Source organism: Aotus nancymaae, unplaced genomic scaffold (assembly GCF_030222135.1).
Source record: "Aotus nancymaae isolate 86718 unplaced genomic scaffold, 86718_ANA_hifiasm-v0.15.2.pri h1tg000016l, whole genome shotgun sequence".
NCBI lineage: Eukaryota > Metazoa > Chordata > Mammalia > Primates > Aotidae > Aotus > Aotus nancymaae.
Genome location: NW_026988428.1, coordinates 63,470,922 through 63,492,869, shown reverse-complemented (window position 1 = coordinate 63,492,869; position 21,948 = coordinate 63,470,922). Strand labels below are relative to the sequence as shown.

At 39.0% G+C, this 21,948-nt stretch overlaps 1 protein-coding gene across 8 annotated transcripts in view; it reads left to right on the top strand.

The window, feature by feature from the left end:
* Positions 1-21,596, top strand: part of KLRG1 (killer cell lectin like receptor G1) — a 43,515-nt gene extending 21,919 nt beyond the window's left edge. For 2 of the 8 annotated variants that reach the window (XM_021673801.2, XM_021673800.2), the window contains exons 2-7: positions 8,233-8,308; positions 9,203-9,301; positions 12,032-12,136; positions 15,355-15,524; positions 19,962-20,062; positions 20,706-21,596. In XM_021673801.2, the coding sequence (XP_021529476.1) occupies positions 9,220-9,301; positions 12,032-12,136; positions 15,355-15,524; positions 19,962-20,062; positions 20,706-20,817 (570 nt within the window). In that variant the 5' untranslated portion in view covers positions 8,233-8,308; positions 9,203-9,219 and the 3' untranslated portion in view covers positions 20,818-21,596. Of the gene's footprint in view, positions 1-49; positions 170-8,010; positions 8,030-8,147; positions 8,309-8,549; positions 8,616-8,870; positions 8,949-9,202; positions 9,302-11,987; positions 12,137-15,354; positions 15,525-19,961; positions 20,063-20,705 lie in introns of those variants that run through there. The other 6 variants (XM_021673802.2, XM_021673799.2, XM_064377456.1 and 3 more) reach the window with 6 other exon arrangements.
* The last annotated feature ends 352 nt before the right edge of the window (positions 21,597-21,948 follow it).

Here is a 21,948-nt window from a genome sequence, read left to right as displayed (position 1 = left end):
TTAGAGAATGTTTTTGACTCAAAGTTTACCTTTTTTTTTTTTGAGACAGAGTTTCACACCTGTTGCCTAGGCTGTAGTGCAATGGCCAGCATCTTGGCTCACTGAAACCTCTGCCTCCTGGGTCCAAGTGATTCTTCTGCCTCAGCTTCCTAAGTAGCTGGGATTACAGGTAGGTGTCATCATGCCTGGCTTATTTTTTTGTATTTTTTTAGTAGACACGGGGTTTCACCATGTTGGTCAGGCTGGTCTTTAACTTCTGCATTCAAGCGATCCACCTGCCTTGGCCTCCCAAGTTTCTGGGATTACAGGTGTGAGCCATTGCACCTGGTCACCTTTTTTCTGTTTGATGATTTTTACAGTTAATTGCTTTGATTCTTTTCTGTAACACTTTGTGGTTACTTTGAGTCTGGAATAAAATAACTTTTAGTTAAAATAATCTATTTTGAGTTGATAATTTAATTGCATACAAATCTGTGTGGTGTTACTTTCTCTGCCTTAACTTCGTGTTTTTGAATTAAGAGTTTCATTCTCATCCTTTTGAGACAGGGTCTCACTTTGTTGCCCAGGCTGGAGTGCAGTGGCACAATCTCAGCTCACTGCAGGCTCTGCCTCCCAGGTTCAAGTGATTCTCCTGCCTCAACCACCTGAGTAGCTGGTATTATAGGTGTGCACCACCATGTCCAGCTAATTTTTGTATTAAGAGTTTCATTCTCTTTATAGTGTGCATTGGTTAACAAATCTTTATTTTTTTTAAACTTTTATGTTAGGATTAAAACTAATTTATGTACCACTATTACAGTGTTAGATGATTCTGTATTTGTGTATATACCTTCACCAGGAGATTTATGCTTTCACTTTGCTAGTTAGCATATTTCATGTTGCTGTTTAGCATGTTTCAACTTGAAGAACTTCCTTAAGTATCTCTTGTAAGGCAGGTCTAGTGGTGAGGAACTCCCTCAAGTTTTGTTTATCTAGAAAAATATAATCTGTCCTTCATTAAAAATTTCTTTAAATATTATAATTATTTTTACATTTTTAGTAGAGATGAGTTCTCACTATGTTGCCCAGATGTGGGGATCAAATGATCCTACTGCCTCAGTCTCCTAAAGTCCTGGGATTGCAGACATGAACCACTGCACCTAGCCTGTCCTTCATTTTTAAACAATAATTTTTCTAGGTATATCTTGGTTGGCTGTTTTCTCTTCCAGTACTTTGAATATTTTATCCCTTCCTCTTGGTCTATGAGGCTTTTGCTAAGAAATCTACTGATGGTCTTCTATGTGATGAGCCCGCCTGCCTGCCTTCCTTCCTTCTTTCCTTCCTTCCTTCCTTCCTTCCTTCCTTCCTTCCTTCCTTCCTTTCTAGGTGGAGTCTCACTCTGTTGCCCAGTCTGGAGTACAGTGGCACAAACTTGGCTCACTGCAATCTCTGCCTCCTGGATTCAAATGATCCTCCCACCTCAGTCTCCTGAGTAGCTGGGGCTACAGGCATGTGCCACCACACTGGGCTAATTTTTGTATTTTTAGTAGAGACAAGGTTTCACCATGTTGGCCTGGGTGCTCTTGAACTCCTGATCTCAAGTGATCCACCTGCCTCAGCTTCCCAAAGTGCTGGAATTATAGACATGAGCCACTTCACCTGGCCTGTCCTTCATATATATATCTGCCCATCCTCCCCCCCTTTTAAAAAATGATTTCTGTCACACACACACACACACACAAACACACACATATATATTTAGATGGAGTCTCACTGTGTCACCCAGGCTGGAGTGCATTTGTGCTATCTCGGCTCACTGCAACCTCTGCCTTCCAGGTTCAAATGATTCTCCTGCCTCAGTCTCCCAAGTAGCTGGGATTACAGGTGCCTGCTACCATGCCTGGCTAATTTTTTTTTGTATTTTTCATAGAGACAGGGTTTTGCCATGTTCATCAGGCAGGCCTTGAACTCCTAACCTCAGGTAATCTGCCTGTCTCAGCCTCCCAAATTGCTGGGATTACAGGTGTGAGACACTGTGCCTGGACTGTCTTTCATTTTTAAAAGATAATTTTTCCAAATATAATATTCTTGGTTGGCTGTTTTTTCTTTTAGTACTTTGAATATATCATCCCATCCTCCTGGCATATAAGGTTTCTGCTGAGAAATCTACTGATAGTCTTATATGTGATGAGTCATTTTTCTTGTGCTGCTTTAAAAATTCTCTTTGTTTGACTTTTAACAATTTAATTACACTGTGTCTAGGTGTAGACTTCTTTATGTTTAACCTACTTGGAATCTTTCAGGATTCCTGAATCTGGATGTCTATGTTCTTCCCTCAATATGAGTAGTTTTCAGTTACTATTTTGTTACATATATTTTCTGCTTCTTTCTGTATTCTCCTTGTGGGACTTCTATAATGTGTATATTGGTTTGCACATTCATGTCCCCTAAATTCTAGAGGCTTTCTTTTTCATTTTTTTTTTTCTCCTCTGACTGGTTAATTTCAAATAACCTGTGTTTGAGTTTTGCTGAATCTTTCTTCTGTTTGATTGAGTCTGCTGTTGAAGCTCTCTACTGTATTTTTTATTTTACTCATATATTCTTCAGCTCTATAACTACTGTTTGTTTGTTTGTTTGTTTGAGTTGGTGTTTCGCTATGTTGTCCAGGCTGGAGTGCAGTAGGGAGATCTCGGCTCACTGCAACCTCTACCTCCCGGGTTTAAGCAATTCACCTGCCTCAGCCTTCTGAGTAGCTGGGATCACAGGCGTGTGCCACCATGCCAGGCTAATTTTTGTATTTTTAGTAGAGATGGTGTTTTGTGTTGGCGAGGCCGGTATCAAACTCCTGACTTCAGGTGATCTGCCCACTTCAGTCTCCCAAAGTCCTGAGATTACTGGGATTACAGGTGTGAGCCACCATGCCCACACTCCCTGACCTTTTTAAAAATGATTTCTATCTCTTTGTTGAACTTCTAGTTTTGTTAATATATTGTTTCCTTGATATCACTGAGTTGTCAGTCTATGTTATCTTTAGCTTACTGAGCCTCTTTAAAATACTTTAGCTTTGAATTGCCGGGCAATTCATACATCTCCATTTCTTTGGGATTGGTTACTTGAAGTTTATTGCATTTTTTTGGTGATGTCATTAAAAAAAATTTTTTTTAATGTTCCTTGTAGCCTTGCAATGGTGTCAATGCAATTGAAAGAGCAGCCATCTCTTAATGCCTGCAAGGGTGGTGGCTGGGTGAGGTGCATGGTGCACTGGGTCAGCATTGGACTGGAGACTGGTGTGGCACATATGGGAACTAATTCTAAAATTCTAAAGGGTGTGTCATGGCATTGGGTCTGATAGGTGGGTGCACCCACGCAATGCTGGGCTTAGGGTGAATAATCAACACTCACCCTGGTTCCAGAGGATGTGACTGAGGCCCTGGTTTTGGAGGGGGTGCAGCAGTGTGAGTTCTGGGCAGCTCTATTGGCTGGTTTCAGCATTTGTGAAGACTGTGGGGATCCTTGGCAGTTAAGGTTGTATTTGTGGCAGTGAGGATGGCTGCTAGAGTCCTGAGTGGCAAAGGTTGCATGGGTTCTTCTGCTCTCCTTTTCACCTTGTGAGGAAGTCACAGCTGATGGTATTCCTCTTGGTGTTGAGCTGTGCCTGCCTGGGCAATGGGGTTACACAGATAAAATGCTTTCTACACTTTTCTGCATGACCATCCTCAGTTTTTGTGCTTCACTGAATTGCATCAGCTTTTTAATTGTACTCCAGAACTCTCCTAGAGCTATTTTCATCAGTGGATAATTGTTAAATTGTTGTTGTTTTGTGGATATATAAGGACTGGTACATCCTCGTCTGCTGTCTTGTTGTTTCAGTCCTCTTGCTCAATCTTATTAGAAGTTTATCAGTCTTAATCTTGTCAAAGAACCAACTTTTGGCTTTCTTATTTTTTCTAGTCTTTGTTTTGTAATTTTATTAATTTTGCATTTTAAAATTCTGTTTTCTACTTACTTTGGTTTTAATTTGCTCTTCTTTTTTTAACCATCATAAAGTATGAACTTGGATTATTTATTGTTTTTCTTTTCTATTAATTTAAAGCTACAGTATTCACTCTAAGACTGTTTTAGCTGTGTTCTTTATATTTTCATATTCTATTTTCATAATCATTTAATTTAAAATATTAAAATTTTAACTTATTTTTTCTTTTACCCATGGGTTTTTTGAAAGTGTGTGTTTTAATTTCCAAATATTTAGGAATTATCTAGATTTTTTTCTTTGTTATTGATTTCATTGTGGTTATAAAATATATGTGTAAGATTTTAATATTTTGAGATATATTATGGATGAGTATGTAATATATCCTTGTGAACATTTTATTTATACATAAAAATATATATTCTTTAATTGGTGAATGTCATTTTATTGGGTTAATTTAATTTGGTCAAGGTGGTTGATGGTGGTGATGAGATTTTTTTATACTATTACTGAATTTTGTTTAATAGTTTCATCAGTTACCGAGAAAAGGTTTTTAAAATATTCAGCTATGATTATAGATGTTTATTTTTCTTTAACTCAGTTTTTGCTTCATATGTTCATATGTTTTGAATTTCAAAATTAGGTGCATACTTATTTATAGTTGTTATATATGCTTGATGCAGTCAGTGACTCATGTAATTATGAAATGTACCTCCTTACACTCATCTATTTTTGTCTTATATTAATATGACCACTTGTGGAAGGCTAAATAAATGTATCTCCCCACTTCAAATATGTTAATATCCTAATCCCTTGAGCCTATAAATATGTTACCTTTTATGACAGATACTTTGTAAATAGGATTAAGATAAGAATCTTGAGATGGAGAGATTATGCTGGTGTGTTCATATGGGTTCAGTGTAATCATGAGGGTCCTTATAAGAGGGAAGCAATACAGTCAAAGTCAGAAAACAGAGATGTAACAGTAAAAGCAGAGGTTGGAATTATATACTTCAAAGGTGACAGAAGCTTCAGGACATCAGCCCCTCCCCCTTGTTACCCCAGTATAGGGCAGGACCCTCTCTGGGGAAGGACTTAAGACTCACAATCAGAAAGGCAGGGGAAGATTAGAGTCCTGCCTTGAGGCAGATGAAAGGAGGGCAGGAGAAGGCCAGAGGCCTTCCCCTTGAGCCCTGACACACTCAACATTATAAGAAAGGACTATAACGAGGACCATAGGAGTTAAGAGCCAGGAACTATGGATGAAAACCAATAAATAGATATATCATAATACCACCCCAGGGTTGTGGATTTTGGGGAACAAACCTTAGTGGTTAGGTGCTTTTATCATTGTATCATATTAGCGGGTACATGATGTCAGCAAGATTCATCACTGGTGGTGATGAATCTTAAAGGCTCCATCTCCAAATACAGTCACACTGAGGACTAGGGCTTCAATATGCGAATCTGGGGGAGGCATTCAGTCCACAGTAATACTTAACACTACTAAATTGTATGCTTTAAAAATGATTAAGATCATTTAAAAAAAGGTAGTCAACCCTGTTCATGTGGCTGAAGTGGTATTTGCCAAGATTCTCTACTGAATAGTTACTGTTTTCTTTTATCCATACTTTACTCTTTAGAAGTGACTCTCTTATCACTGACTACCCTCAAAGATAGGAGAGTTAAATTCCACATCTTGAATGGGGAGTATCTGCATATATTATTTGGTATCTTCTGTAAGGAATATTGTCACTTCTTCCCTATTTATTGACTCATTTATTTATTTAAATCAGTATGGATTTATATATTTTTTCCCTTTGTGTTATAATTCAGTACTTTCATTTATTTTGTTGTTCGTATTGCTCCACTGGGAACTTTTCCAGGTTGGTTCCTGTGTCCTGATATGCTCCTATCCTTTTTTTTTTTAAACTTGCTTGTTTTTTAACATTAAAAGACTAGAAGATCCTCCAAGCTTATTTTGTATTTTCCCTGTCCTGGCCCTAAATTAGCTATTTCTTCAAAGAGCCCCCGATTCCTGTGTTGCTTTCTGATATGATTTGGATAATTGTAATCTCCAGTGTTAGAGATGGGGCCTGGTGGGAGGTGACTGGATCATGGGGATGGTTTTTCATGAATGGTTTAGTACCATCTTCCTAGAGCTGTTCTCCTGATAGAGTTCTCATGAGATCTAGTTGTTGTTTTTCTTGTTAGTTTTTTTTTTTTTTTTTTTTGAGATGGAATCTCACTCTGTCGCCCAGGCTGGAGTTCAGTGGCACAATCTCGGCTCACTGCAACCTTTACCTCCAGGGTTCAAGCAATTCTCCAGCCTCAGCCTCCCAAGTAGCTGGGACTACAGGTGCGTGCCACCACGCTTGGCTAATTTCTTTTTGTATTTTTGGTAGAGATGGGGTTTCACCATGTTAGCCAGGATGGTCTCATCTTCTGACCTGGTGATCCACCTGCCTCCACCTCCCAAAATGCTGAGATTACAGGTGTGAACCACCTCGCCTGGCCAATCTGATTGTTTAAAAGTATGTAGCACCTACCCCCTCTCTCTCTTGTTCCTGCTCTGGTCATGTAAGACATTTCCCTTTGCCTTCCACCAAGACTGTAAGTTTCTGAGGCCTCCCCAGAAGCAGATGCCACTATAATTCCTGTACATCCTGCAGAATCCAAGCCAACTAAACCTCATTTCTTTATAAATTATCCAGCCTCAGGTATTTCTTTATAGCAGTGCAAGAATGCACACATACACCTTCCTTTTTTTAAATGATCTTAATCATTTTTAAAGCATACAATTTAGTAGTGTTAAGTATTACTGTGGACCGAATGCCTCCCCTAAATTCACGTATTGAAGCCCTAATCCTCAGTGTGACTCTATTTGGAGATGGAGCCTTTAAGGAATTAAGGTTAACTCAGGTCATAAGGGTGGGGTCCTGATCTGATAGGATTAGTGTCCTTTTAAGAAGAGAGAGCAGAGCCCACTCTCTTTCTCCCCTTGTGCACACACTGAGGAATGACCTCTTGAGGATATAGTGAGAAGTCTGCAACCCATGGGGGATGCACTCTCCAAACACCAACTCTGTTGGCATCTTGATCCTAGATTTTCAGTCTGTGGAATGATGAGATAATAAATAAATTTCTGTTGTTCAAGTCACCCAGTCTATGGTATTTTGCTGTGGTAGCCCAAGCAAGGGAATACAAGAATATTCACATTATCGTGCACCACATCTCCAAAACTTAATCACACTGCAAAACTGAAACTCTGTACCCATTAAGCAACTTGCTTTTCCCTCGAAACTTCTGTCAGAAACCATTCTGCTTTCTTTGTCTATGAGTTTAACTGCTTTAGATACCTCATATTCTAAGTGGAATCCCATAGTATGTGTCTTTTTGTGATCAGTTCATTTCACTTAGTATCATGTTTTCAAGGTTCATCAGTGTTGTAAAGTATGACAGGATTTCCTTTCTAAGACTAATATTCCATTGTTTGTTTTGCCTTCATCTTAAGGGTGTGAAAATTTGTTCTCACAGGCAGCTAAACTGTTGTTGGCTTTTTTCGGTGATGTTAAGTATGGCTTTGTTTTCGGTTAGTGCTACTAAGCAATGCGTCACCTCTGTTTTCTCTGTTCAGCTCTTGGCCCTGCAGGAACTATCTCAGCTTGGACTTGCAGAGTTTTGTCCTGTCTCTGTGCAGCCTGGCACTTAGCCACAGACATATGGGGAATTCCTACATGGTCTTCAGGGTACCCCTCTCTTGTGAATTACCCTGCCCTGCAAATTCCAGTCATTTAAGCAGCTCAAAACTCCAATCTCTGCCTACTCCTTTTAGTAAGACTGCTGTTCTGTTAAGGATTCGTTTTTGTTCTCTGTACTAGAAAGTGGTCCTAGAGGCCAGCCACAGTGGCTCATGCCTGTAATCCCAGCACTTTGGGAGGCCAAGGTGGCCAGATCACCTGAGGTCAGGAGTTCAAGACCAGCCTGGCCAACATGATGAAACCCCACCTCTACTAAAAATACTAAAATTAGCTAGGTGTGGTGGCGGGCACCTGCAATCCCAGCACTCAGGAGGCTGAGGTAGGGAGAATCGCTTGAACCTGGGAGGCAGAGGTTGCAGTGAGCCAAGATTGCGCCATTGCATTGCAGCCTGGGCAAAAGAGTGAGATTCTGTCTCAAAAAAAAAAAAAAGAAGAAAGAAAGAAAGAAAGAGAAAGAAAGAAAGTGATTCTAGATAGAAAATTGTGGTGATCATAGCACTCACCTTTGTGTGTTCTTTCAAGGATCACAGTGCTGCCTGTGTGTTCCTGAAAATAGCCGCCTCGTGTATTTTGCCATGTGTAATCTTCTGATTGGAAAGTAAGTCTAATGCCATTTTGTCATGGCTGGAAGCAGAAATATATTTGTTTTTATTAATTTGTACTCCCTGTTTCTCTTCTCTTTCTTTTATCCTTGTACAGTCTATCTTGATGATTTTATCCATTCTTAAGAGTTTTAATACCCTATTTTCCTTACTTTAACATTTTATTAACTTTTAACCTACTAAAAATAAATTACTAAGATGTTAGAATGTATTCATTTACTTTGCTCTTCTTTTTAGTTATCTTTGCATGTAAAAATAAGACAACAAAGAGAAAATGTAATGGAATTTCTGACACTGTGAAAGGTAAAGACGATAGCACAATTCAGACAATGTTTTGGGGAAGGCATGGTTATGTCTTATTCACAACATGTATCTAGGCAATAGTCAGTTTCTCCCATGATTCCAGGCATATGCACCCAACAGTCCATTTCATTATTGCTTATCACTGCCCAAAAGTTCCAAGAAATGACTAAATCAGTCTCATTTGGCATGCAGCTACTTTTTCAGAAGGAAACAAAGCAGAGAAAAAAAATCTGAGATAAATTCATAGCTAGTAACCACTCTCACTTTTATTGTAGCTTTTGTAACTGAAATTGCTGGACTTGAGAGCAATTTTCCCTTGCTCAACAGAATTAGGTGAGATGGCATCTCACCTAATATATTTTTAATATATTTAATTATATATATTTAATGAGCATCTAGAGTGTCATGGAGCAAAAAAATAACAACTTAAAATATTAATTTCTATAGGTAGCCCCAGAATTTGAATCATTTCCTGAAAAATTACTTCTGCTTTTGTCAAGTTTCCTGCTAGCAGTTTAGAGATTGTGCTGTTTCTTCACTGATACCTGTCCCTTCTCACTTCTGTAATTTAACTCTCTCAACTGTAGGTGAAAGATCGCTGGAGATGACTGACAGTGTTATTTATTCCATGATAGAGTTGTCTACTGCAACCCAAGCCCAGAATGACTACGGACCACAGCAAAAATGTGAGTTAACCAAGATAGCATGGAAGACGACGAATAGTGACAGTAGGTTATGGATGAATGGGGAATAGAATAAGTTTGAAGCAGAGGGTGCAGAAAAATCGAGGATAATTTCAGGAAATACTTTTGGTTCAGTTTGAAGCCCAGAGTTGGAATATGAAAAGTTAGTTTTTGGTACAGGATCTGATGGTAGGTCTAAGGTAAAACTCTTTTCTAGCCATTCACTTCTTCGATCCCGTGTAAGAAACCCAACCTAGGGCAATGCCATTATTCCTTGTTGCTCCTAACTAAAGCAGGAACTTTGTTGGGAGAACTTTTTCTTTGGTTATATTTGGAGTAACCTTGGACCAGCTGTTTAAATTCTAGGTATGGCTGTTTTTCTGACTATGGAATGAGAAGGACACCAGTAGTTATTCTGGTGGATAATAGTAAGATTTTGTCAGGAAAGAAACTGATTTACATATCTAGATTTTTTTTTTTTTACCTCACAGTGTTGCACTAGAATGGTGACAGGGAAGAAAGGTATCAAGAACACTGAAGATAATTGTCTCTGTGACTGAGGATTTGAAGACAAAAGAGCCATTTTTATGTAGAGCCCTGAGAGAACATTATCTGAGACAGACAGTTAATAGTGTAAATGCCAAAATTAAATCTTGATTTTGTATCTTAGGCAGTAAACTCCCACAAGGTATATTCTTTAGGGTAGTTCCCTAAGCTTTCTTTCTTTTTACTACATAGTTTTACTATTATAGTTTGTAATGTATTTTGAGAGTGTTGTCTTAATTTGCTAGATCATTCTAGTATACTTTATTTGTGTAATCTTTTCCTATTTTTGAATTATATCTGTGCTAATTGCTAAGGAATAGAAATACTAAGTTAGAAGTAATGTATATGTCAAAGTATATGTTCAAGGTCACACACACAACTGGTGATAAATTGGAACCTTGTTGGAACTATTTAGAGGCTTTTAATATACACTTAAAGTAAAATTTTAAAAATTTATTTTACTTTCTTGAATTGGTTTGTGGTTACACAAATACAATTATGCTTTGATACCTTTTTTAAATTTAGCATAACACAAAAACGAACATTTGTGTATTTCATTAAATGTTCTTCTGTGATGCAATGTATTTTTAAAAGTTTTATTAGAAATCTAGTGTTTTTGGATTCATCAGTCCAAATGTTTATTATGCAGTATTCTCTCTTTATGAAGGCATCTCTCATTATGAATTTTTTTTTCTTTAAGAAGTTCAGAATCTCCGTCGATACCCACATATATAGAATAATTTATCTAAAATTTAGACAAGAAATTGAAGGCCAAATGGGCAAGTTTAATTCCTAATCAAAGGCTATTAAACAAAGGAATCAAAATTAGAACTTCAATATCATCTTAATTTACTGAGTTTTGCTCATTACATGTAATTTCTATGACTGTGAGATACCTTCAATTTTCAAATAAAGATTTGGTAACTTACTGCTCTTTTAATAACAACAGTTTACAAAGCACTTCTGAAATGTAGATTATTTTTATTTAAATTTTATGTATTTAAATGTTGAATAGATAATGTTTATATGGTTCAAAATTCCAAAGGTACAAAAGAAAATAAGGTAAAAAGTCTTTTTCCTATCTTCTCTCCAGTGACCTTTTTTTTCCGTTCCAGAGGCAAACAATGTTATCAGATTCTTGGGTGTGCTTGCAGAGATACTTGTATACCCTGTTCTGCAGATGTTTCTTTGTCTTGACTATATATCTTACAAAATATTCCTTATCAGTTAAAAAAAAAAGCCAGTCTTTATTAGAAGCTGTATATTCACTTTATGGATATATCAAAATATATTTGACTGGTCTTTTATTGGTAGAATTTAGATTGTATTCAGTCTTTTCCTCCTACAGTTATTGCTGCCATGAATAAACATGACTTTTTGCACGTGTGCCTATCTGTAGGAAAAATTTCTTAAGGAGAAATTTCTAGGCCAAAGGGTAAATGCCTTTGCCACTTTAGTAGATATTGCCAAATTATCCTCCAAAGAGCTACCAATTTGTATTCTCATCACCTAAGTATGAGACAGTGTAAGCCACAATTTCTTTTTTTTTTATTCTTAAATATGGTTTAATACTTTTCTCCATTTCTGTACATCACAACACCAAGATTTTGCTGCTTAGGCTCTCTCTGCAGAGGCTATAGAGAATGCAAAGGCTATGGTTTTCACCCCCTCTTATTTGTGTTTGTATGTGTAAATGTAATACATATCAATATATATTGATACACACATCAATATATAATGCAATATATATCACCGAAGAGAACACATTGATTAAAGAAATACAAAAATTTGGCATCATTTCCAAACTTAAATAGTAAAAATAAAAACTACAAAAGGAGCTGCATACCCTAAATGTATCATGTGAAACAACAAGCATATTCAAAAATGTAGATTTACATCCAATTTCTCTGGTCTTGTCATATCACATCAGACCCAGTAAGCCACAATTTCAAAGGAAAAAAGCATTCTTTAACTTGATAAATAGAGTATGTTCCTTGATACAGGTGTTGGTGGTTACCTTAGACTTTAGAGCAAGTCCCTGACACATCCAGAAAAGGAGTCTTTATGGCCTGGATCTCAGTTCCCACTAGGCCAAATTGCTTTCAGATGCGACATCCTTCCCTGACTTTCTCTTTTCTTTCAGCCTTTCTTCCGACTCAGGATTGTGCTTTGACTCTGTTGTTGCAGCTTCTTCTTCCAGGTCTTCTTGTTCTTGCCTTGTGGCAATAGCTTTGGGGCTTCTAACTGCAGTTCTTATGAGTGTGCTGCTACACCAGTGGATCCTGTACCAGGGTAAGTGCAAACTTAAACCAAAATTAATCTTTCATTTTATATTATAAAAGCAATATAACGCAGCAGGAAGTTTGAAAAATCAAAATAATTCAAACAAAATAAATCACCATCTGTATACAGCTATTTCCTGGGTATAGTCTCCTCATCTTTAACCGTGCACATTCCTGTAAGCATGTATTTTCTTTTTTCTTTTTGTTTTTCAAAGGCTCTCCCTCTGTCACCCAGGCTGTGGGTGACAGATTTGTGTGCTGCTATACCAGTGGATCCTGTGCCACTGTGCAATCACAGCTCACTGTGGCCTTGACCTCCTGGCTCAAGTGATCCACCTCAGCCTCCTGAGCAGCTGGGACCACAGGCACATACCACCATGTCTGGCTAATTTTTGTATTATTATTTTTTTTTGTAGAGACATTTCACCATGTTGCCCAGGCTGATCTTGAACTCCTGGGCTCAAACCATCTGCCCTTCTTGGCCTCCCAAAGTGTTAGGATTATAGGTGTGAGCCACTGCACCTGACCATATTTTCTTAGTAGAGCTGCAGCAGTCAAGTCCTCTCAAAATTTCTCCCACCTTTCTTTCTTTCTTTTTTTTTTTTTTGAGACGGAGTTTCGCTCGTTACCCAGGCTGGAGTGCAATGGCGCCATCTCGGCTCACCGCAACCTCCGCCTCCTGGGTTCAGGCAATTCTCCTGCCTCAGCCTCCTGAGTAGCTGGGATTACAGGCACACACCACCATGCCCAGCTAATTTTCTTTTGTATTTGTAGTAGAGACAGGGTTTCACCATGTTGACCAGGATGGTCTCAATCTCTTGACCTCATGATCCACCCACCTCGGCCTCCCAAAGTGCTGGGATTACAGGCGTGAGCCACCGCGCCCGGCCCCACCTTTCTTTCTTTTAAAGGAAGGCTGGAAATAGTTCTGATCATAGCATACTCATAATTTTGGATATTGCTTTTTAATTTTATGTTGCCAGAAACATTTCCTACTTAATTCCATATTTATTGTGATAATTAAATTATAATATTAGTGAATTATAGTATTAGTGGTTTAACTTTTCATTAATAGATATGTCATAATGTAATTAAACATATTCTGTGTTTTTTTTTTTTTCTTGCCATTGAGGTGCTTTCACATTTTCTAAAATGAATTTTTCTAAGTTTAGTTCTTCTAGGCCCTCAAACCTAGTGATCTAGAGGGCTCTCAGTTTATTGTTTTACAGTCTAGAGTCCTAGCTTAGGTTTGTGTTTTTAGGGAATGATAGTGACAGATTATGCAAAAGTGATTTATTAGGATTCTAAGAGTTCAGCTCCAGGGTTTCTACCTTAGATCCAAGTCCGACCTTTGACAAAATGAAACACCTAGGGAATTGGGGAATTTCTAATCCAGGCTGAGCAATGTCACAGTTGTATGGAAAAAGCACACCTCTATAAGGTGCCAATTTAACAGCTTGATCTTCAGAACTCATATTGGTTGCATGCCAGGCCTTCTTAGAGAATAATTATCTAATCTTTATATGAAAAGTACTACTTTCCCCACTTTGTAATTCCCAAATCTAGAGTAGATACATGCTCTACTCTGCAATTATATATCTACACATGTGCTCATGGAGTATAACGACTCATACTTGCTCTCTATAGAATTGTGCTGATGGTGAGTTTATGCAAATATGTGTAAGCATGGAAACTGAAGTAGAAAATCAATAGAATTTTGGAATCTTGGTTGGAATTACCTTGAAAGTCTATTCAATTCCCTTTCATCTTTGATTGTTTGCTTTTGAGACAGTGTCTCTCTCTGTCACCCAGGCTGGAATGCAGTATTGCGATCTTGGCTCACTGCCACCTCTGCCTCCTGGGTTCAAGTGATTCTCATGCCTCACCTCCCAAGTAACTGGGATTACAGGTGGGCACCACCACACCTGGCTGATTGTTTTGTATTTTTAATAGATATGAGGTTTCACAATGTTAGCCAGGCTGGTCTTGAACTCCTGGCCTCATGTGAGTCACCTGCCTTGGCCTTCCAAAGTGCTGGGCTTACAGGCCTGAGCCACCATGCCTGGCCAGTTCCCTTTCATCTTGACAGAACTATGAGCCGACCATTTTAAAGGAATGCGGATCTTCCACATTTAAGAGCTCAGTCAGGGCATTCTATCACTTTTCACTTTAACACTGTTATACTTCTCTACCAGAAAACCCTTCAAAAACATATTAGTTCTTTTTGCCGAAATATGTGTTTTTTTCCAATTTTCAATGGTGAGAGACCGTTACATCTGTGATAATAAAAAAACAAAACTTTTCATTCTGGTTAAGTTTGCTTTTCCTAGTTTTTCTTTTTTTTTTTTTGGCATTTTCAGTTGGGCATTCTGAATAATTCTGCCTGATTTAAGCAATATACGTTATGCAATTATGCAATATATACACTGAGCAAAGACCGTACACAGATACATATCATGCAAATGCACAGTTATCTGGTGTGTTTATATCACATGTGCACAGAGATCTCTAGCACAAGTACAGTACTTGCTCCAGAGTTCTCAGGCAGAGTGTTCTACGTTTTCTGCTCTGTTCCTTCAGTTATAGTCACATTCTTGTGTAGTAGAATATATACTAGCAGATGATGGGGTTGGACATTATGAGGTATTCAAATCGAGAACATGCGTTGTTACACATTTCTCTCTCTTTTTCTTTTCTGTTGGGATTGTGCTTTATTTATTATTACCATTTTTTAATTGCATTTTAGGTTTTGGGGTACATGTGAAGAACATGCAAGATTGTTGCATAGGTACACACGTGGCAGTGTGATTTACTGCCTTCCTCCCCTTCACCTATATCTGGCATTTCTCCCCATGCTATCTCTCCCCAACTCCCCACCCCCCGCTGTCCCTCCCCTATTTGCCCCCAACAGACCCGGAAAATGTGGCACATATACACCATGGAATATTATGCAGCCATCAAAAACAATGAGTTCACGTCCTTTGTAGGGACATGGATGAACCTGGAAACCATCATTCTCAGCAAACTGACACAAGAACACAAAATCAAACACCGCATGTTCTCACTCATAGGCGGGTGTTGAACTGTGAGAACACATTTCTCTACCCTCAATCTGAGAAGTGGTGGAGCAGGGAAGACCCGGGACTGCCAGATTCCATTTTATCTCCCATTTAATTTCCAAGACTGAGTGGTCCATAAAGATGTGAACCAGGTCCTCTTCTTTCCTAGGCTCCAACTACTCCACTTGTGCCAGCTGTCCTAGCTGTCCAGACCTCTGGATGAGATATGGTAACCATTGTTATTATTTCTCAGTGGAGAAAAAGGACTGGAATTCTAGTCTGCAATTCTGCCTGGCCAGAGATTCACACCTCCTTATCATAAGGAGCAACCAGGAAATGGTAAATGCAAACATTTAGAAAATGTAGGGGTTTGTTTTTCTTAACTACTGATTAAATGTATCATGTATCCTCTTTTGAGGAACAGAAGGAATCTGTGATTTGGGGGGATACTATATTCTTCCCCTTCCCTCTTGTTCTCTTTCCTCTTCTTCCCTCCTCCTCTACTTTTGCCTTCTTCCCTCTCCTTCCCCCACTCTTTACCCTTATGCTGCCTGACCCAACAAACTTCAGTTACAGCAACCCAGATGCTTGCAGAGCATGCAAGTGTGTATGTTGGGGGAGGAGGTAGGAGGATGGTGAGTGTTTTGGAGAGGAATTAGACCTGAAATAAAGGTATAGTTAAAATAAGTCTTAGGTCCAGAAATATGCAGGTCCAACGACCAAGAGGCAGCAGATTTTTATACAGTGGAACTTGGGAGGGAGGGAAAAATAGAGATCAGGGGGACAGAGTGATTGTGGCAAGGTCTTAAATGCCTTCTTTAAAAATGTTTTCCCTTCATTCACTGAAATCCAGGAAGTTCCAGACTGCAATGTCCAGAAAGTTGGGATATAAGGAAGGAAACGTGTGTGTGTGTGTGTGTGTGTGTGTGTGTGTGTGTGTGTGTGTTGGCCTCCACTTCCTACAGCCCCCTCAGATCCTTCCTATCCACCCTGCAATCTCTTGGAAAACAACTTGCTATTGGTCCTAGACCATCTCAAGGCAACACAAGGAATTGACATCCTGAGGTTGCCTGGTATAAATATCAATCAAATCCTAATTTGTCAACATAAATAACATCTTTCGTGCTAATTTAATACTGATTTTTGTGTTATGTTATTGTTTTCTGTTTTCTTTTTGGGGATAGACTCTAGTCACAGAGAACAGTTTATTGAAAATTAAACTATGTTAACTTACCCCAGAGGTAGTTACTCTAAAGCAGTTGGGAAGAACGTATAGTTCCTAAATTTTACAACTATGTATATAGGTACACATATAGGGCACATAGATTCTTGTTTTCTGTCAAAGGAACACTTATTCCTTTGGAATTCTACATAGAATCTAAACTCTAAATTATTCCACATTTGTGACTTACGTTTTTTTTTAATGCCTTCTCTAAGTGAGGTGGCAGAATGCATTGAGGTCTACTCATTAGACACGGGATCTTTTATGGCCTCTGGCAATATAGCCCTGCTTTCTGGACCTTGTAGAAACTCCTATTCTCATTCTGATATAGTGACTGAGGATTTGAGCTGACTAACGTCAGTAGCAGAAGTGAGCCATGACCTTGAAACATTGTGGGCAAAACTGATAAACAGGAGTTATGAGTCATAGCACAAGACACTGCGACAGAAAATTGTGGTGTAGCAGCTACTATAAATTTCACAATGTGATCATGAGAGGAGAGGAGGGAAAAGATGAAGCGCACAGAATATCTGAGAAAATAGCAATATTTCTGTTTCCTGAGGTACTCAGAGGAAGGGCAGGATCATTAGAGGGATTCCTTCCTTTGTTTCCTTACATGCCCTGGTTCCTGAGACTATTGTAGAGTAAAACAGCAGTTACATTCACTGGATTTCCAAATTGAGTTTATTTTCCCTTAAGGCTCTTTGGGGCCAAGTCAGTGCTGGAGAGGGTGGAAAGTCCCTGCTAGATGTCATAAGTTTTACTTTTGACATTCCCGTGGAATCTTACTTGATTCTCTGGTTTAATTCTTTTTCTGGCTCCAGCTTTTGTCAGATCCTGTAGAACCAAATTGACTTTTATGTGACCTGCTGAGTCTCTTGTTCTAGTGTTATTATTCTTTTGTTCTCAGGGCAAGATTTACATACTATTTTGAGGTATGTGCAATGTTTCCAGTATCATACTGGGGTCTGAGCCACTGCCAAAACAGCAAAAAATAAAAATAAAAATGAGAGCTCTATGGATCTCTTAAAACTGAAGTTTTTCAAACTGGCATTCCATCGGTGGAGAGTGCTGCTGGAGAATTTGGTTGCTATATGTAGAATCTACAGGCCTATGCAAAATTTCCCTCTCATGCTGTTACACAGTCATCTTTCAGTGAGATACTTAAGTAGAGTTCACCTCCTACCTTAGATCACTAACGGTAAACTGTACAATAATAACAGAGGCTACCATGGATTGAGCACCTGCTTTTTGCCAGATGTTTTAGGTATAGTATTCTTTTTTCTTTCTTTTTTTTTTTTTTTGAGACGCAGTTTCACTCTTGTTGCCTAGGCTGAAGTGCAGTGGCACGATCTCGGCTCACTGCAAGCTCCACCTTCAGGGTTCAAGTGATTCTCCTGCCTCAGCCTCCCAAGTAGCTGGGGTTACAGTTGCCCACAACCACACCCAGCCTTTTCTTAATCATCACAGCAATTCTAAAAAGTAGAGTTCAACATCCTCATTTTGTTGGTGAATGAATAAAATCCAGAGGAACTGGCTGGGTGTGGTGGCTCCTGCCTGCCATCCAGCACTTTTGAGAAGCTGAGATGGGTGGATCGCTTGAGGTCAGGAGTTCGAGGCCAGCCTGGCCAACATAGTGAAACCCCGTCTCTGCTAAAAATGCAAAAATTAGCTGAGTGTGGTGTCGCACACCTGTAATCTCAGCTTCTTGGGAGGCTGAGGCACAAGAATCACCTGAACCCAGGAGGTGGAAGCTGCAGTGAGCCGAGACTGCACCACTGCACTTCAGTTTCAGCAGCAGGGTGAGACATTGTCTCAAAAAAAAAAAAAAATCAGAAAATGAATAAGTCCAAGGCTACAAATCTGGCAGAGCCAAATTTTAAATTCCACTTTGGTGGGCACGGTGGCTGATGCCTATAATCCTAGCACTTTGGGAGGCTGAGGTGGGTGGATTGCTTGAGTCCAGAATTCGAGACCAAAAAAAGTATTGATCTCAGAACAGAGGATAGAAGAAGCTGGGAAGGGTTGAGGAAGGGGAGGTTAGGGAGAGTTATGTTAAAGGATACAAAATTACAACTTAAGTGATCTGCCCACCTTCGCCTCCCAAAGTGCTGGGATCACAGGCTTGAGCTGTGCTGGCTCCTCCCTCAACTTTAGAAGAGCAACTCTTTATTTGTGCTGGTGCAGTGCCCAAGGGGGCAAAGAGAGACAGTTAAGAGCAGAGCCCATACATTCTTACTCTTCAGCAACCGCCTTCTAGGAGTCTAATAAAAATGACATCAAAATGGGACATCTGGTGCTATCATAATAAGCACAGGCAGTTGAATTGTATTGCTTTCTTAGTAGCTTCTAGATAAAAAGCATATTTTATTCCAAAGGTATTTAACTAATTAAGCTGTTATTCAAAAATATTGAAAATATAATTATTAATTACACCAACATTAAATCCTACAACAAAATTAACCTTGGATTATCTTTTTAACCTTTTATTTTAATCTTTTAATATTTTATTTCATTTATAGAAACAATTCTCTTAGGATATAAACTTCTTCATTTGAATGTCAGACTTAGCAGATCAAAGCATCTTTTATCTCTTCTTTTGGGTAACATGGCACACAGAAGTGGTGTAGCCAATTTAACTTTACCTTAAACTGTGCCCTTAAGAACCGTTTTTTTCTTACCATATACAAGATTGATGAGGACATGGAAAATGAGACTTTAGTGGGGGGAAAAAACCAAGAATATTGCTATAGGCTTCATCATAATTTATGTATTTAATGATGATGGGAAAAATGACCACTTCTGCAGCAAATGTTTAGCTTCTTTTTTTTTTTTTTTTTTTTTTTTTTTAGATAATCTGAATACCCATCAGGTGCTTTTCTTTAATTAAGGAGAAAATTGCAATGGAAAGTAGAGATGTAATATTATCTTATTTGCTACATTATAAGAATCCAGTTACAGATAGAAAGGTCAATTTCAGGATGCTGCTCCTCTCTATGTTAATCTTTAGAATTAGACGTTAAATGAGAAATTAGTTATTTATAGTGAATAGTTGTCTTAGCTTGGACTGCTGTAACAAAATACCATAGACTGCGTGGCTTAAACAACAGATGTTTATCTCTCTCAGTTCTGGAGGCTGGAAAGTCCAATATCAAGGTTCTGTGGCCCCTGGTGGGGGCCCACTTCTGCTTGCACACGGCTGCCTTCTTGTTGTATCGTCACTTGGCAGAGAGTGCGCTCTGGTCTCTTTCTCCTTTTATAAGGGCACTGATTGCATCATGAAGTCCCCACCCTCATGGCCTCATCTAAACGTAATTACTTCCTAAAGGCTCCACATCCAGATACCATCACACTGGGTGTTACGTCTTCAAAATGTTGATTCTAGGAAGACACAAGCATTCAGTCCTTCAGAGTAGTGATGATGGAGGGTGTAAAGAATGATAGCTTGTCTTTTAATTAATTACTTAAGTTAGTATTAGGAATCCAATGGGGAAAGGAATAATTGTTTGACTGTGACACTAGGTCCCTTTTTTGGTTTTCAACCTCTCCTTTAGAGCCTGGTCAAAAGTTTCCTCAGTGAGGCCTTTTGCTGGATTGGACTGAGGAACAATTCTGGCTGGAGGTGGGAAGATGGATCACCTCTAAACTTCTCAAGGTAAGGGGCTTCAAAGGAGTGAAAAGAGAGAGAGAGAGGAAAAAGGAAAGATAAATTATGTTACTTGGGGAATAGATTCAGAAGAGCAGATGGGGCCGGGCGCGGTGGCTCACGCCTGTAATCCCAGCACTTTGGGAGGCTGAGGCGGGTGGATCCTGAGGTCAACAGATCGAGACCATCCTGGTCAACATGGTGAAACCCCGTCTCTAATAAAAATACAAAAAATTAGCTGGGCGTGGTGGCACGTGCCTGTAATCCCAGCTACTCGGGAGGCTGAGGCAGGAGAATTGCCTGAACCCAGGAGGCGGAGGTTGCGGTGAGCCGAGATCACGCCATTGTACTCCAATCTGGGTAACAAGAGCGAAACTCCGTCTCAAAAAAAAAAGCAGATGGAAAGGAGAGGCAAGAGTGAAAAGGAGAGGAAATAGGGAGCAAGGAGGGGAATGAACAATAGGTAAGGACAGAAACAAAAAGGATGACATTTTAAAGAGAGGCTGATGAACCATTTTTATTCTTCTGCTGTTTGGGGGAACTAGGACCTGAATAGGGAAAAAGAATTTGCTCAGTTTTTGTCCTTTCATGCCTTTCAACTCCTTTTCTGTGCATGTGGCCTTAAGTGATTAACTTTTCTGAATTCTTACAGGATTTCTTTTAATAGTTTAGTGCAGACATGCGGTGCCATGAACAAAAATGATCTTCAAGCCTCAAGCTGTGAAGTTCTTTTACAGTGGGTGTGTAAGAAGGTCAGACATTGATGGATGGCCACTCGTCCTGACCCTTGGATCTGTCATGTATCCCTAAAAGGAGGGAGCCGTCCACTGGCTGTTGGGAAAGCCATGAGCATATGGTTAGCAAATACTGGACTTTCTCAGATATGGCATTACATGCAAGACAACCTCCTAGGGATTGATGCCTAACTGATGGATTCTCTTGGAGACTATTTAGGTATGTGAACAATTTAAAGACCAGATCTAAGCAAACTTTTGAAATAGATGTTTGTTTTTTGTATTTCTCAGTATGCCAACTAATGCCATTCTCCCACCCTCATCCCCTGCCCAACCATCTGTAAAAAATACATCTTTTTCATATTATATTCTGAGCTTACCTGATAAAATCTATGCCCATATATACTATTGCTTATGTGCTAGAGAAGTACATTATTAGTCCTCTAGTACATCACCGATCCCTGGCAGTATACTTTTATCCTAACAGTGATCCTTGCAGATCAAACTTTATTCTAAAGAGTAAACCTAGCTGGGCATGGTGGTGTGTACCTGTAGTCCTAGTTATTTGGGAGACTGAGGTGGGAGAATCGCTTGAGCCCAGGAGTTTGAGGCTGTAGTGGGCTATGATTGTGCCACTGCACTCCAACCTGGGAGATCCAGCAAGGATCTGTCTCTAAATAAAAAAAATGCTAATGGTGAGAATATAAATTGTGGGAAGTGAGTGAAGGCAAGGTGGTACTTCCTCCTTCTTAGGTCTTCACACTTAGGTCTTGGTTGATTTTTTTTTCTGAGTATGCATAGATGTGGTTGAATTAACCAACGTATAATTGTATCTTTTCTATTCTGTGACTATGTGACCTGCATATTAATTTCAAGATAGCAATGAATTCGATAAGGCATTTTCATAGAGGAAAGTTTACAGAGACAGTTTATGTGGTTGGATCACCAAATTATCTTAGGCACTAATGCCTCAAAAATAAGAAAAACTTTATTATTTCTCCTTAGTAGAGTTTAGACATACATAAGGAGAGAGGTGTAGTAATGAAGCAGACCATAATTCTTTTTGTCTTTATCTGTCATAGTTTTTGTTTTAAAAAACGTGTACTATATCTTATCTACCACTGTATCCCAAATACCTAAGAGAGTGCTCACATTCAGTGA